At 46.8% G+C, this 14,154-nt stretch overlaps 1 protein-coding gene across 3 annotated transcripts in view; it reads right to left on the bottom strand.

The window, feature by feature from the left end:
* COBL (cordon-bleu WH2 repeat protein) overlaps positions 1–14,154 on the bottom strand; it is a 298,749-nt gene that overhangs the window by 163,963 nt on the left and 120,632 nt on the right. For 2 of the 3 annotated variants that reach the window (XM_065938873.1, XM_065938874.1), the window contains exons 4-5: positions 13,597–13,825; positions 5,298–5,395 (exon numbers count right to left, since the gene is read on the bottom strand). In XM_065938873.1, the coding sequence (XP_065794945.1) occupies positions 5,298–5,395; positions 13,597–13,825 (327 nt within the window). Of the gene's footprint in view, positions 1–686; positions 762–5,297; positions 5,396–13,596; positions 13,826–14,154 lie in introns of all 3 variants that reach the window. The other variant, XM_065938872.1, reaches the window with a different exon arrangement.

Below are 14,154 nucleotides of genomic sequence, written 5' to 3'. Positions count from 1 at the left end.
GGTGAGAGGAGGGGATCGGGATGGGGAATACATGTAAATCCATGGCTGATTCATGTCAGTGTATGACAAAAACCACTACAATATTGTAAAGTAATTTTACATGGGGACTGGCATGGAAGTATTAAATCAAGAAAAAGAATAATAATGCAAAATGTTTTCTTGTTATAGAAGAATTTGTCTATGTGATTGTATCAAACTTTATTAGACATATTTGAAACATCAATATTTATAGGACACTATGAATTTTTCTCTTTCAAGCATTTAAAATTATGAAGAAGCTTTCTACATGCTCATTTTGAAATGTGAGGGCACCAATGGTTTTTTAAAAATTCCTTCAATGCATACTTGCAGAATTTAGGAAATAGGGCTCTGTGACCCCAAAACCATCAGCTGCTCCTAAGAATGAAAGGAAGTGGTTCCAGATGGTGTGGCTCAGTTATTTTAACAGAGGATCCATCCCACCATGCTGTTTGGGGCAGGAGAAGTGGAAACCAGCACATGTGGAGACTAACACATTCCTCATTTTCTGAAGGTACCAACGGGCAACTAAAAGCTACATGAAGCTTCATGCATCTTTCTAGACTAGAAAAATCCAAGAAACAAAAAACAACTAGGCCAGTTCCTAATTTTTCTTCCCGGAAGGTAGCGTGAGGCTGCCAGAAGCCCCCCTGGGTGTCAGTACTCACATTTGAACCCCTCCCCAGTGTGGACGTGGAGGCATCCTCACGGCTGTCCACCCCAGGCTGCCCGAACTGCTCGGCCTGGAACACAAGTAGGCCCCAAGTCATCTCCAGGTGAGAGCAGGATCACACGCAACAGTCACTCTTAGCAATTATTAAAGCAAAACACGCTGGCCTGGCCATTCCACGAGGCAGCAACATCTGCACGAACAGTTCTAATCCAAGGCCATGACCCTCAGCTAAGAACCTGAAAGTTCTAAAATAACCCCTGATCAGTGCTCATGGATCTGAAAACAACAATTTTGAAATCCATGACTCGTGAGTATAGATTTTTTTTTCTTTTTCCCCAAAACAGCTCTTTTTCTTAGAAAGTTATGCAACATGAAAACAGCAATGGATCTGAGATGATGATGTTGTTCAGTTGCTAAGCTGTGTCCGACTCTTTGAGACCCCACGGACTGCAGCACGCCAGGCTTCCCTGTCCTTCACTATCTCTTGGAGTTTGCTCAAACTCATGTCCGTTGAGTCCGTGACACCACCCAACCACCTTGTCCTCTGGCAACCCCCTCTTTTGCCTTTCATCTTTCCCAGTATCAGGGTGTTATCCAGTGAGTCAGCTCTTTGCATCAGGTGACCAAAGGATTGGAGCTTCAGGATCAGTCCTTTAATGAATATTCAAGGCAATTAAGTAGGGTTTTGAGAATGTCTATGTTTTAAATTCAGTTTACCATGGCATTGCTCATTGGGCATACATGGAAACTCACCAAATATCTCTCTCTCTACCCGTAAAAGGTGAACAATAATTACATGCCACTTCATTGTGTAAAAGAAAGTTTCCCTTGATCTGGATGGTGCGGTGAGCTCCAGCCAGAGAATCACCAGGGAGCACTGGAAAATACAGCTTCCAGGCCCCACCTACCCTCTCAAATGAGGATCTCTGGGGGCGTGACCCAAGAATCCAGCGGTTACACTAGATCTCAAGGTGATTCTAAGGTATCTTTCAGAAGCACTGGGTTAGGAGAATAAACAATGCAAAAATGATACAAAAAATTATCACATCAGAAACATTAAATTTTTTTAATGTTAAAATTAAATTTTAACATTTACATTAAATTAACAAATTAAATTAATGTTAAATTTTAACATTTAAGTTAAAATTAAATTTAAATTTTAAAGCAAGGAAAGATATTTGCCCTCATTAAATTTAGCCAAAATGATATCCCTTTAAATACATTCTCTATAAGAGATTTTATACACACAGATGCATATTGTTTTCCTTTAAGCAGATAAGGGAAGACTCACTTTAGCTTTAAATGTCACCATTCTTACTATTCTCTTCTCAGACATTAGGAGACTATCTGGCATCACAGGATTTTAGAAACCATTTAAAAATGATTTACTCAAAACCCTCTTGTTCTTAATGTAGAAAAATTGAGACTCAGGCTTGTCAGGCATGTGCAATGTGTGGGCGATGAGAGCTAGGCTCTGGAAAGATAGGTGAGTCTGAACTTGGGCAACTTTGAACACCAGGATTCACTGAAAGTGCGCAGCTCAGGTGCCATTACCTGTAAAATGGGGTTGATCCTACCTCTCTCATCAGGTTTATAGCAGATTAAAGGAAGCTACTTTTAGCATAGCAGCTCAAACAATAAAAACAGAGAGAAGCAAGGAAGGAAGAAGCGAATGCCCCAAACAACAAATAATCTAGTAAGGTTATGGCTGAATAAGAGAAGTTAAGCACAAAACAAAATAAATAAATGAGAAAGATGAAGTGCCTGAGAAAGGAAAAACAGTTCTAGTTAGCCCAAGACTGAGGAAATGTGGGGTACGGCAGAGACAGAACCCCTGGGACCCACAGACCAGGCTTCCTTGTCATCTGGGACACTTTCACAGGTCTTTCAGCCTCTTACAGAGAATCCTGCCAGTCCATCAGGCCAAGACTGTCTGTATGTTTTAGGCTCTTATTCTGCTTAAAACAAAGGCATTTCTAGATTTTTTTTTTTATTGGTTTTGCTTGCAGTTTCATCTATCAAAAGTAGCAAGACACAAGAAGAAGGACTCTTTTGAGAGTTCAGTGTGAGAACAGGGTAGATTTACTGTGGATTAGAATTGTGAGGACCAAGCAGGACAGCCCTGCCTGCAGTCCCAGCAAACGGACCTCAGAGTGTCAGGGGCCATATTGCTCAGCCATCGAAAAGAACAAAATCTGCAGCAATGTGGATGGACGCAGAGATTATCACACCAAGTGAAGTCAGCCAGGCAGAGAAAGACAAATACCATACGCTATTATTTTGTGGAATCTAAAATATGATACAAATCAACATATCTATGAAAAAGAAACTGACTCACAGACATATTACATTCAATATCCTGTGATAAACCATGATGGAAAAGAATATGAAAAAATATATACGTGTGTAACTGAATCACTTTATTGTGCAGCATACATTAACACAACATTGTAAACCAACTGTACTTAAAAAAAATTTTTTTAAAAAGATGTCAGGTATCAGAAACCCAACATTTATAGAGTTAAGGGAAATTCACATGGGAAACCCTGAATTTGTAATTTCAAGTAATTCTGGCAGAAAAGGAAAGGATAAGGGAGGCGGGAAGAGCAGGCGGACAGGGATGGGGTAGGGAGGGCTCAAAGATCTTAAGCAGAGGCACACAGGAAGCAGAGATTTTCAAAGGACACATGGAAACGTGGGGTAAACACATATAGTCAGTAATGACAGAGAACCACAAAACCACAATCAAAGCATCAGAAGATCAAGAGCAATGAGCTAAGTAAAGCAAGTCAGAAAGAGAAATGTTGTGCATTAACACACATATATGGAATCTAGAAAAAGGGTACCGATGAAGCTATTTGCTGGGCAGGAACAGAGACGCAGACATAGGGAATGGATGTGTGGACAGCGTGGGAAGGAGGAGGTGGACAGACAGAGTCGCACTGACATATGCACCCTACCAGGTTTCTCCGGGGGCTCAGCGGCCAAGACCCGCCGCCAAGCAGGGGTGTGCGCGCTTACTCACTCAGTCGTGTCCAACTTTTTGCCAAGCAGGAGATGTGGCTTCGACCCCTGGGTAGGGAAGATCCCCTAGAGGAGGACGTGGCACCCCACTCCAGTATTCTTGATGGGAAAATCACAAGGATGGAGAAGCCTGGTGGGCTACAGTGCAGGGGGCCGTAAGCGTCAGACATGGCCTAACAACTAAACAAGGTGTAAGACAGCTGGCTGGCGGGAAGCTGCTCTATAGCATGGAGGGCTCAGCTTGGTGCCCTGTGATGACCCACAGGCTCAGCTAGGTCCCCCATGCAGGAGGGCGTGGGAGGGAGGCGTGTGTGTGTAAACACAGCTGGTTCACTTCCGCTGCACAACACAAACTAACACGATGTAAAATCCAAGCCTGCCAAGGCAGGAAACGTGAGAGACTTGGGTTCCATCCCTGGGTCCAGAAGATCCCCTGGAGAAGGGGAGAAGGGTGTGGCAACCCATTCCAGTATTCTTGCCTGAGAATCCCACGGACAGAGGAGCCTGTGATCCACAGGGCTGCAAAGAGTCGGACACGACTGAAATGACCTAGCAGGTACACACGCATGGAAAACAATACACTGCAATGTTTCTTAAAACCAATGAGCTGGGATTTGGGAGAAACTCCCGAGCTCTCTCTGGCCACAAGCTTCCACCCAATCTGCTCACTAAGCTTGCATCGGTGAACCAAAGCCGACCCAGGATCTAACTCCTGGACTCTGAGCAAGTTTCTTTATTTCTTTGTGCCCCAGCATCCTCACTGGGACCTGGGGTAATGGTTGTATCAGCCACATGGGTTCTGGAAGGTCAAGACCCAGGCAGGCTGGTGCACAGACTCAGAGGTCCACATGATCGGAAGAGAAGGCTCGGGACCAACCTGTGTTCACCCTCCTCACACCTCCTCTAATGCTCTGTGGATGGTCGACGCTTCCAAACCCAGCTGGTGGGTTAAATGCTAACGTTCCACACAACAGTTCTTTTTCTCATGTCATCTACTATTGAGGAGAAAATACTTGACACAACAAAATAAACCTTTTAAACCTAACATAATAGCATCACAAGCACTTCCTTTCTTTGTAGTTAGAAGGCATATATGACTTGAGAATTTCCAAGATGATTTTGTCTTCATTTTTTGTTCTCTGTATTATGACTTCCCTGGTGGTTCAGATGGTAAAGAATTAGCCTGCAATGTGGGAGATCCAGGTTCATTCCATGGGGGGATATCCCCTGGAGAAGGGGATCTTTGTGTAAATGTAACCTATACCACACATTGACTCATCCATCCATCCAGAGGATGTTTACTTAGCTTCAGCCTCCTATCAGGACTGTGTAGGTACCAACAGAGAAGGCTCATGGCTTCACGTTCTGTCAGTAAACAGAACACCACCACCCAAGACCACTTAGGAGTCAAGTGTAGGGTATGGGCAGGCATTTCAGTGCATACTGACATGACATGCTCCCTTTTCCCTGAAGGGATTAATATGCTTACATATATTAAGAAAAATTCCAAGATAGGCAGAGGACAAACATCTCAAAAAACTCTGTACAGAACATAGAATCATATGTGTATGTAAACAATTACCTTACTATTGCTTCTTTTATTAACTTTGAAAAATCCCAGAAATTTTTTCTTCTCTTTGTCTGTCTCATCGTTGCTGAGTGAAGATTTTCTAAAGGTTTCTGAAAAAAATAGAAGTACTAAGTTATTTTCAGCATATGAAACAAGAGATTAAACACTTAAAAAATCTCTACAAATGCTTCTTTGTTTTACTCTACTCTTAGACTTTTATTTCATTCTTCAGTTCAGTTCAGTTCAGTCACTCAGTCGTGTCCGACTCTGCAATTCCATGAACTGCAGCCCGCCAGGCCTCCCTGTCCATCACCAACTCCTGGAGTCCACCCAAATTCACGTCCATCGAGTCGGAGATGCCATCCAACCATCTCATCCTCTGTCATCCCCTTCTCCTGCCCCCAATCCCTCCCAGCATCAGGTTCTTTTCCAATGAGTCAACTCTTCGCATGAGGTGGCCAAAGTACTGGAGTTTCAGCTTCAGCATCAGTCCTTCCAATGAACACCCAGGACTGATCTCCTTTAGGATGGACTGGTTGGATCTCCTTGCAGTCCAAGGGACTCTTAACAGTCTTCTCCAACACCACAATTCAAAAGCATTAATTTTTCCGCACTCAGCTTTCTTTATAGTCCAACTCTCATATCCATACATGACCACTGGAAAAACCATAGCCTTGACTAGACAGACCTTTGTTGGCAAGGTAATGTCTCTGCTTTTTAATATGCTGTCTAGGTTATTCATAACTTTCCTTCCAAGGAGTAAGCGTCTTTTAATTTCATGGCTGCAATCAACATAAAACCTTCAACTACTTCTTTCAAAGCATTTTGAGCCACCTCAAAACCTCCAGTTGGGTTTATGAAATTACTAAATGTTTTGACAATCTTTGATATTTAAAAAAAAAAAAACACCAAGAAATTCAAAAGTTCTAGGGCAGTACTGTGTACAGAAAAACAAACGGATGATATAGGTAATTTTAGATTCTCTAGTAGATGCATCACAAAGAACCAGATGAAATTAATTTTTACATGTCTTAGTTAACCCAAGAGATCTAAAGTATTATCATTCCATCACATAATCCATGTGTAATTATTAATGCGCTGTCATATTCATTTTGGTACTAAGCCTTCAGAATGCAGTATGCATGGCACAGTGCTCCCAGCTTAGACTGGCCACAAGTCAGGTGCCTGCCAACCACAGCTGGCTGTGACCATCAGACTGGACAGCAGAGCTCTCGTGACTGAGACATCTGTGCAGAACACCTGCTTTAGGAATTATGGGGGTGGTGGTCAAAGATGCAAGCTAAATAAACTACATCAACAGCTCCCCTGCTCGGAGGACCCACTGGTTTCCAGAACTTGGAGGAACAGCGCTGGTTTACCTGGGGACGTCTGATACAGCCACATCAGGCCCCCATATGACCCACGGCCTGGATTTTCCTTCCTTTTCATCAACCAGGATGTTTTCCATTTTCACTTCATTCTCTAGGGTCCCGTTTTTCCTCTATTATGCTTTTTTATTCTTGACTTCTAAACACTCCATCTTCTCCTTTTCCTGGAGTTTTCTTTGTTGGGGTTTGTCAAGCAAGAATGGGCACGCTCAGGTTCTAGGTGAGGGCACTAGAGCCCAGGAGGGAGCTGACGACAGAGTCACGAGCTGTGGTCTCCAGGGTGAGGCGGCACCACCCGCAGCAGCGTCCCTGGGGCCTGGGGCCAAAGAGGCCCGCGTATGGGGGACTCTGGGATGGGGCCAGCACCTTGCATTCAAAAAGCACCCTCACCCTGGGTGCCTAAGCTGTGGCGACTGCACTTGAGAGCTAGGGGAGCCGCAGATAAGGGCGCTGTGGTGTGTGCCTGCTCTGACCTCAGTATACACACCTGCAGTGAAGGGCACTGTGGTGCGGGCCTGCTCTGGCCCAGTACACTCATCTGCAGTGAAGGGCGCTGTGGTGCGGGCCTGCTCTGGCCCCAGTATACTCATCTGCAGTTAAGGGCGCCGTGGTCAGACCTGCTCCGGCCCCAGTATACTCATCTGCAGTTAAGGGCGCTGTGGCGCGGGCATACTCTGGCCCCAGTACACTCATCTGCAGTGAAGGGCACTGTGGTGCGGGCCTGCTCTGGGCCCAGTACACTCATCTGCAGTGAAGGGCGCTGTGGTGCGGGCCTGCTCTGGCCCCAGTACACTCATCTGCAGTGAAGGGCGCTGTGGTGCGGGCCTGCTCTGGGCCCAGTATACTCATCTGCAGTGAAGGGCGCTGTGGTGCGGGCCTGCTCTGGCCCCAGTACACTCATCTGCAGTGAAGGGCGCTGTGGTGCGGGCCTGCTCTGGGCCCAGTACACTCATCTGCAGTGAAGGGCGCTGTGGTGCGGGCCTGCTCTGGCCCAGTACACTCATCTGCAGTGAAGGGCGCTGTGGTGCGGGCCTGCTCTGGGCCCAGTACACTCATCTGCAGTGAAGGGCGCTGTGGTGCGGGCCTGCTCTGGGCCCAGTACACTCATCTGCAGTGAAGGGCGCTGTGGTGCGGGCCTGCTCTGGGCCCAGTACACTCATCTGCAGTGAAGGGCGCTGTGGTGCGGGCCTGCTCTGGCCCCAGTACACTCATCTGCAGTGAAGGGCGCTGTGGTGCGGGCCTGCTCTGGGCCCAGTATACTCATCTGCAGTGAAGGGCGCTGTGGTGCGGGCCTGCTCTGGCCCAGTACACTCATCTGCAGTGAAGGGCACTGTGGTGCGGGCCTGCTCTGGCCCCAGTACACTCATCTGCAGTGAAGGGCGCTGTGGTGCGGGCCTGCTCTGGGCCCAGTATACTCATCTGCAGTTAAGGGTGCTGTTTGCAGACCTGCTCCGGCCCCAGTATACTCATCTGCAATTAAGGGCGCTGTGGTGTAGGAATACTCTGGGCCCAGTATACTCATCTGCAGTGAAAGGTGCTGTGGTCGGGCCTGCTCTGGGCCCAGTATACTCATCTGCAGTTAAGGGCACTGTTTGCAGGCCTGCTCTGGGCCCATTATACTCATCTGCAGACTGAGCCTGGCACACTCAGTGCCACCACGACCTCTTTGACCATTATCCACTCATCTGCTGACACTCTGAAGGCCACTCCAGCCCTTGTCATCAACTCATCTGTTCTTTTCTTCTAAGACACAGATATGACCAGAGGAGAAGACATGAGGTGATGCAGAAGAACCGAAAAATGAAATAATCCACACCACCGCCAAGTGCTGAGGGATAGGCCGCCAGTCCACTGGCAGCATGTGGACTGGATTTCAGAAACTCTGCCACTGAGATACTAACCCGAGCCAGGTAAACATCAATGAACTGCTCATCTGCTAACCTAGAATTCCATATTCCAAGTAGAGAAGGCCAACATGGAATCAGTGCCCCTGTAACATGCATTTACACAGTACCGTCTTCACAATGAAGCAAAAACCAAGCCCCTGGATTCCTGCATTCTGTCAGTGGCAAAAGCTCCCATCTTATTCACAAGGGTCAGCCCTCTCAGCTGCATGCAGGCAGCTCCAGCCCAGCCCATCAGCAGCCTGACACCACATGACAACCAAACCAGCAGGGATACCAGCTTCAGCAGTGAGGCATGCATTTCCCCAATATGCATGTGCACATGGGGTTCATGGTTAATTGCATCAAACCCTTTGTTAGGCACAGAGCCTATACTAATATATTCTGTAGTACAGAGTGAAACTGTATGTGAACAACAGTATGCACCAACATGTGTGTGTGTGTTTTTAAATTTGTTTATTTTTAATTTAAAGATAATTGCTCTACAGAACTGACAGAAACCACTCGGTTTCTATCAAAGACCAACATGAATCACTCATAGGTTTACCCATGTCCCCTCCCACATGAACTTGCCTCCCACCTCCCTCCCAAGCCCACCCATCTAAGCTGTTTCTAGAACTGACTGCTCTGTGACCAGATGTGCAAAGTGCAGGATATGACAGTGCCTGAGAGTTGAGCGAGCAAGAACCATATCACAGGCACACAGGCTGTTACGCCAACCTCACCACCATAGACCGGGTCAAAACGGAGCCTCTCATTTCTCTCCCTGGATGGGGCAGTGGCGGGTCACCAGTCCCAGGATAGAGGCTCTGGCCATCCCGCACAGGGCCGCCCCTCGGGGCCTCAGAGACTGCAGCCCCCAGCTGTCTGGCTCTGAGCTGAGCCGCAGGCAGACTGTCTAATGTCGGTGCCTCTGGACTGATGGAGCCTCCGGTGAGGTGTGCGGCGGGCAGGCACTGGGGGAAGGGTGATATGGAGAACAGAGTGGGAGCATTTGGCTCTCCTGACAGTGTTCCGATCAGCCAAAGCTCCTCGCGGTGCCTCGCCAGGCCTGGGGAAAATCCTCATCATCTAGGAGCCTGAATCCATCGCTCTAAGTGTATAACAATTTGAGTGTGGAATTTATTTTATTTTGATGTATTCTCATTTACTAAGACTTAAATATGAATGCAAGTGTGGGGAGGACATACTTCATCCTTAAAGCACATACTGTTTGGAAACATCAGAATGATTTAGAAGGTGATACAGGTGAGCTGAGGGATGCAGAGGGATGGAGCATGCAGCAGGGACCCCTGAGGACTGGCTCCTCTGAAACATCCACTCTTCTGGATGTGGAAACAGAACAGCCGTCAGCAAGGGGAACCAGGTCTGCACTGCATGAAAACAACACGCTTGTAAGGGCCCATCCTCATCACAGGACCACCAGGTATGGGGCCAAAAAGAACAGTCGTAATAGCTCTAATCCAGCTTTTCCACGCTTGCAGATAGATGGTATACCAACATCAATCACTCAGAACTGACAAAGCCTTCATATACAGGCACTTTCTGTTCAAAACAACTATCTATTCATGGTGCTGCTTTTTCTGATTGGACTATAGTTGATTTACAATACTGTGTTAGTTTCATGTGTAAAGCAAAGTGATTCAGTTATACATATACATATGTATCTGTAGAGAGATACATGTATACATAGACACTCTTTTCAGATTGTTTTCCATTATAGGTTATTATAAATATTGAGTATACTTCCCTGTGCTATCCAGTATATCCTTGTTGCTATTTTTTTCCTTATTGCTATTTTATATACAGTAGTGTGTATATGTTAACCCTAAACTCCTAATTTATCCCTCCCCCACTTTTCTCTTCGGTAACTGTTAAGTTTATTCTCTATGTTTCTGAGGCTATTTATGCTTTGTAAATAAGTTCATTTCTATCATTTTTTTTAGGTTTCACACACAAGCGACATCATATGATACTTGTCTTTGTCTGCCTTACTTCTCTTAGTAAGGTAATCTGCAAGTTCATCCCCATTGCTGCAAATGGCATTTCATTCTTGTTACGGCTGAGTAATGTTCCATTGTTACCATATCTTCTTTACCCATTCAAAAGTTAATGAACCTTTAGGTTGTTTCCATGTCTTCGCTAAAATAAATACTGCTCCTGTGAACATTGGGATGCAAGCATCTTTTTGAATTAAGAGTTTTTGTCTTTTCCAGGTATAGGTCCAGGAATGGGACTGTAGGATCATATGGCAATGTTTTTAGTTCTTCAAGGAATCTATACACTGTTCTCCATAGTGGTTGCACCAATTTATTGGGTTGGCCAAAGAGTTCATTTCAATTTTTCCATAAGATGTTACAGAAAAAAAACCCGAATGACTTTTTGGCCAGTCCAATATCTTCCTGCCAACAGTGCTGGTGGGTTCCTTTCTCTCCACATCTTCTCCAGCATTTATTATTTGTAGACTTTTAAACTATGGCCACTCTGATCAGTTTTGATTTGCATTTCTCTAACAATTCCTGACGTGGAACTGCTTGTCACGTGCCTGTTGGCCATCCATGTCTTCTCTGGAGAGATGTCTATGGTGTTTCTTAAAAGAGATTCCCTCTATTTGCAGCATTAATCGGCAGCGTATGATGGAGGAGGTAACATGAGGAATATGAGGGGTGGCTGAGGCCACAGCACTCTCACTCATGACACCCAGACTGTGGCTGCAGACCAAAGTCAAGGGATTTTTTGCATTATCTTTTTCTAGAAGTGAAGTCTATTGTTAAACACTTTAACAAACGTGGACAGAAATTTCTGTAAAATATGAACACTCGTAATTTTAATGATCCTCTTAGAGTGTGTGTATAGTCCAAAAGGTTTATATAAATCTCAATATGTGTGTGTACCTACATGTCTATGTAAATATGTTCATGCATATGATTATATGTATTATTAAATATAATACATATCTATTTATAATAAATATAATACATAAAGTATATACAATTTATAAGAAATGAATGCAAAATCTGGACTAATCACTTCCATATTTGTCTATGACAGAAAAGGTCAGACTTCACAATCCACACTGCCCCAATCTCTGCAGCGGGCAGGACAGACCCTGAGGCCAGGGAAGGACAGGTAAGAAGGGTGCAGCATGGACATCTGCTCTGCACTCAAATTCTGTGTTCATAAAGGGCCCATTTTCTACAATGACATCCTTCTTTTCTCACCAATCAGAACCACACAGCAAATCCTCACGCAGGGAACACTGTTCTCTTATCCAACCAGGGAGTCAAGAAACCAAGTCACAGCCTCAGTTCAGCCTGGCCAGACGCCCCCAGCATGTCACCCTGCCTCCCCTCAAGTCACTCCATGCACCACTGTCCCAGCCCAGAGCCATGCAAAGTGCAGTCTGGCAGGGCAGTGCTGGGCTGACGGTACCTCGACAGCTCAGGGAAGGCTCCGACTTCGTTTTGGTCAGAAGAACTGGAAAAGGCAGGCAACAGAGAGTGAAGACAGGCTTCTTGACCTCAGCAGTACCTGACAAGGCCTGCGGCTATCCATGCCCCAAGGGAAAAGGCCAAGTGCAAAGCAGGCCTACATCACTGACCTCAATCCCCCAGAATCCTGCCACCGCCTGGCTGCTAAACACCATCCTGGAGGCAGGTGGCAGCAAAGCCTCTGTCTTCTCCAGCTGCCACCACCAGGATTTCCAGGGCAGAGCAGGCCTTGCCTGGGACACATCTCCGGCCCAAGGCTGTCACCCTTCCCCAAGCAGCTGCTGGCTGGGAGGTGGTAAAACCCCAGAGGAGCAAAGGAAAGGGCTCCTCATGGAGAAGAATGTTCTCTTCTCTACTCAGATGTCTGACTGCCAGGAGGGCGGGAGGGAAGCACATGGTGGGGATGCTAATAAAATATTTCACAGCCCACAGGGCACACTACGGTCCAGACAAAAGGGATGTTGGCCCCAGGAGCAGCACACCACCCCCCCAAGCCAGGAGATGATCCTTTATTTTCTGGGAAGGCTGCCAGGGCCATAGGGCAAGGGTCCCTGGGAGGGTGCCCAAGGCAGAGAAGAGGGGGATTTGGGGCTGGGGTAGCTATTTCTCCTGGTGCAGCAGTGTGTCCTGTCCTGCGTGGGTATCAGAAAAGGGAGCTTGAGACTTGGGGGAGTTTCCCCTCTTGCTGCCTCACCCACGTTCCCGGAAGACCACAGTCTCGCCGGGCCCACTCCTTAATGCAGAGATTGGTTTTAAATGCTTCTCCCAGGTATTAGGTTCTACCTCTCCCAAGATGGGCTTCCTTGGTGGCTCAGGTGGTAAAGAATCAGCCTGCAGTGTAGGAGATCTGGGTTCGATCCCTGGGTTGGGAGGATCCGCTAGAGAAGGGAATGGCTACCCACTCCAGTATTCTTGCCTGGAAAATTCCATGGACAGAGGAGCCTGAAGGGCTACGGTCCATGGGGAGGCAAAAAGTCAGACACAACTAAAGTGACAGAGTGAGCAAGTGAGAAGGAATTTTGCAACTGGTCTCGATCATGAGCAATGCATGAGACTTGGGAGTATTTAATGGCAACTGAAAAGGAAATCCAGGAGAACAAGGTTCACATGTGGTTTCTGAGAAGTTCTTTCAGAACAAAAACCCTAGTGTTCTCATCTTTCCCCTTTCTACATATTTCATGGAAGCTCACAGGAGAAAAGGGGTAATGGGTATGCTCACTGCAGGGGGGAATGGAGAAGGAAATGGCAACGCACTCCAGTATTCTTGCCTGGAGAATCCCATGGACAGAGGGGCCTGCTGAGTCATAGTCCATAGGGTCTCAAAGAGTCGGACACGATGAAGCGGCTGAGCATGCACTACTGGGGGAAAGAGGTATAACTACAATCTGTGTATTTTACTTCCCACCCACTCCCGCTCTGGTTTGGACCAAACTGGAGATGCCTGCAAACGTGCCTCCGCATCGCTCTGCGTGAGGGCACACGGGCAGAGCGTCAGTGGTACCGCATCGAAGACCCAAGGAGGCCTCACCTCGCTTGTTGTCCCAGGCGTACAGCTCCTGTATCCCCAGCTCGCTCAGGGACTTGGAGAGCTCCAGTTCCTCACCGGCCACGCTGTCCCTGAGGAGCACCACGTGCTCTGGGCTGACCTCACACTTGGCGCAGATGACCGGCAGGAGGCTCTGCAGGGGCACGTCGGGGCTCACGCGCACCACCGCCTTCTGCGTGCGCAGGTAATTCACCACTAGACGCACCGTTTTCTGGAAAACACAGCAGGCAGAACTCCATGAGCACATCTTCCCACAGCTCTGCTTACACTGCAGCGGAGCAGGGCAACACTTCCTTTGGGTCAAGGTCTTCCAAGAGTCACTGGGTTGTGGGGGAAAACAGCAGATTGAATAGGGAATTGTAAATGTCTAGAACAATAAATTGACCTTCCCTCTCTTTTGCTAATGAACAAACTGCGAATGAAAGGGGGAAACGGGCAGCAGAGAGGATCCCAGTTTGGAATCTAACACACATATTGTCTTTCAAGGATTCTAAACAGACCCGGGCACAAGGCACTAAAGTATTTTCTAAAGGGAAATAG

The sequence above is a fragment of the Muntiacus reevesi genome, chromosome 6 (assembly GCF_963930625.1).
Source record: "Muntiacus reevesi chromosome 6, mMunRee1.1, whole genome shotgun sequence".
NCBI classification, from domain to species: Eukaryota; Metazoa; Chordata; class Mammalia; order Artiodactyla; family Cervidae; genus Muntiacus; species Muntiacus reevesi.
Note: the sequence above shows the minus strand (reverse complement) of the source record. Positions and strands in the feature narration are given on the sequence as shown.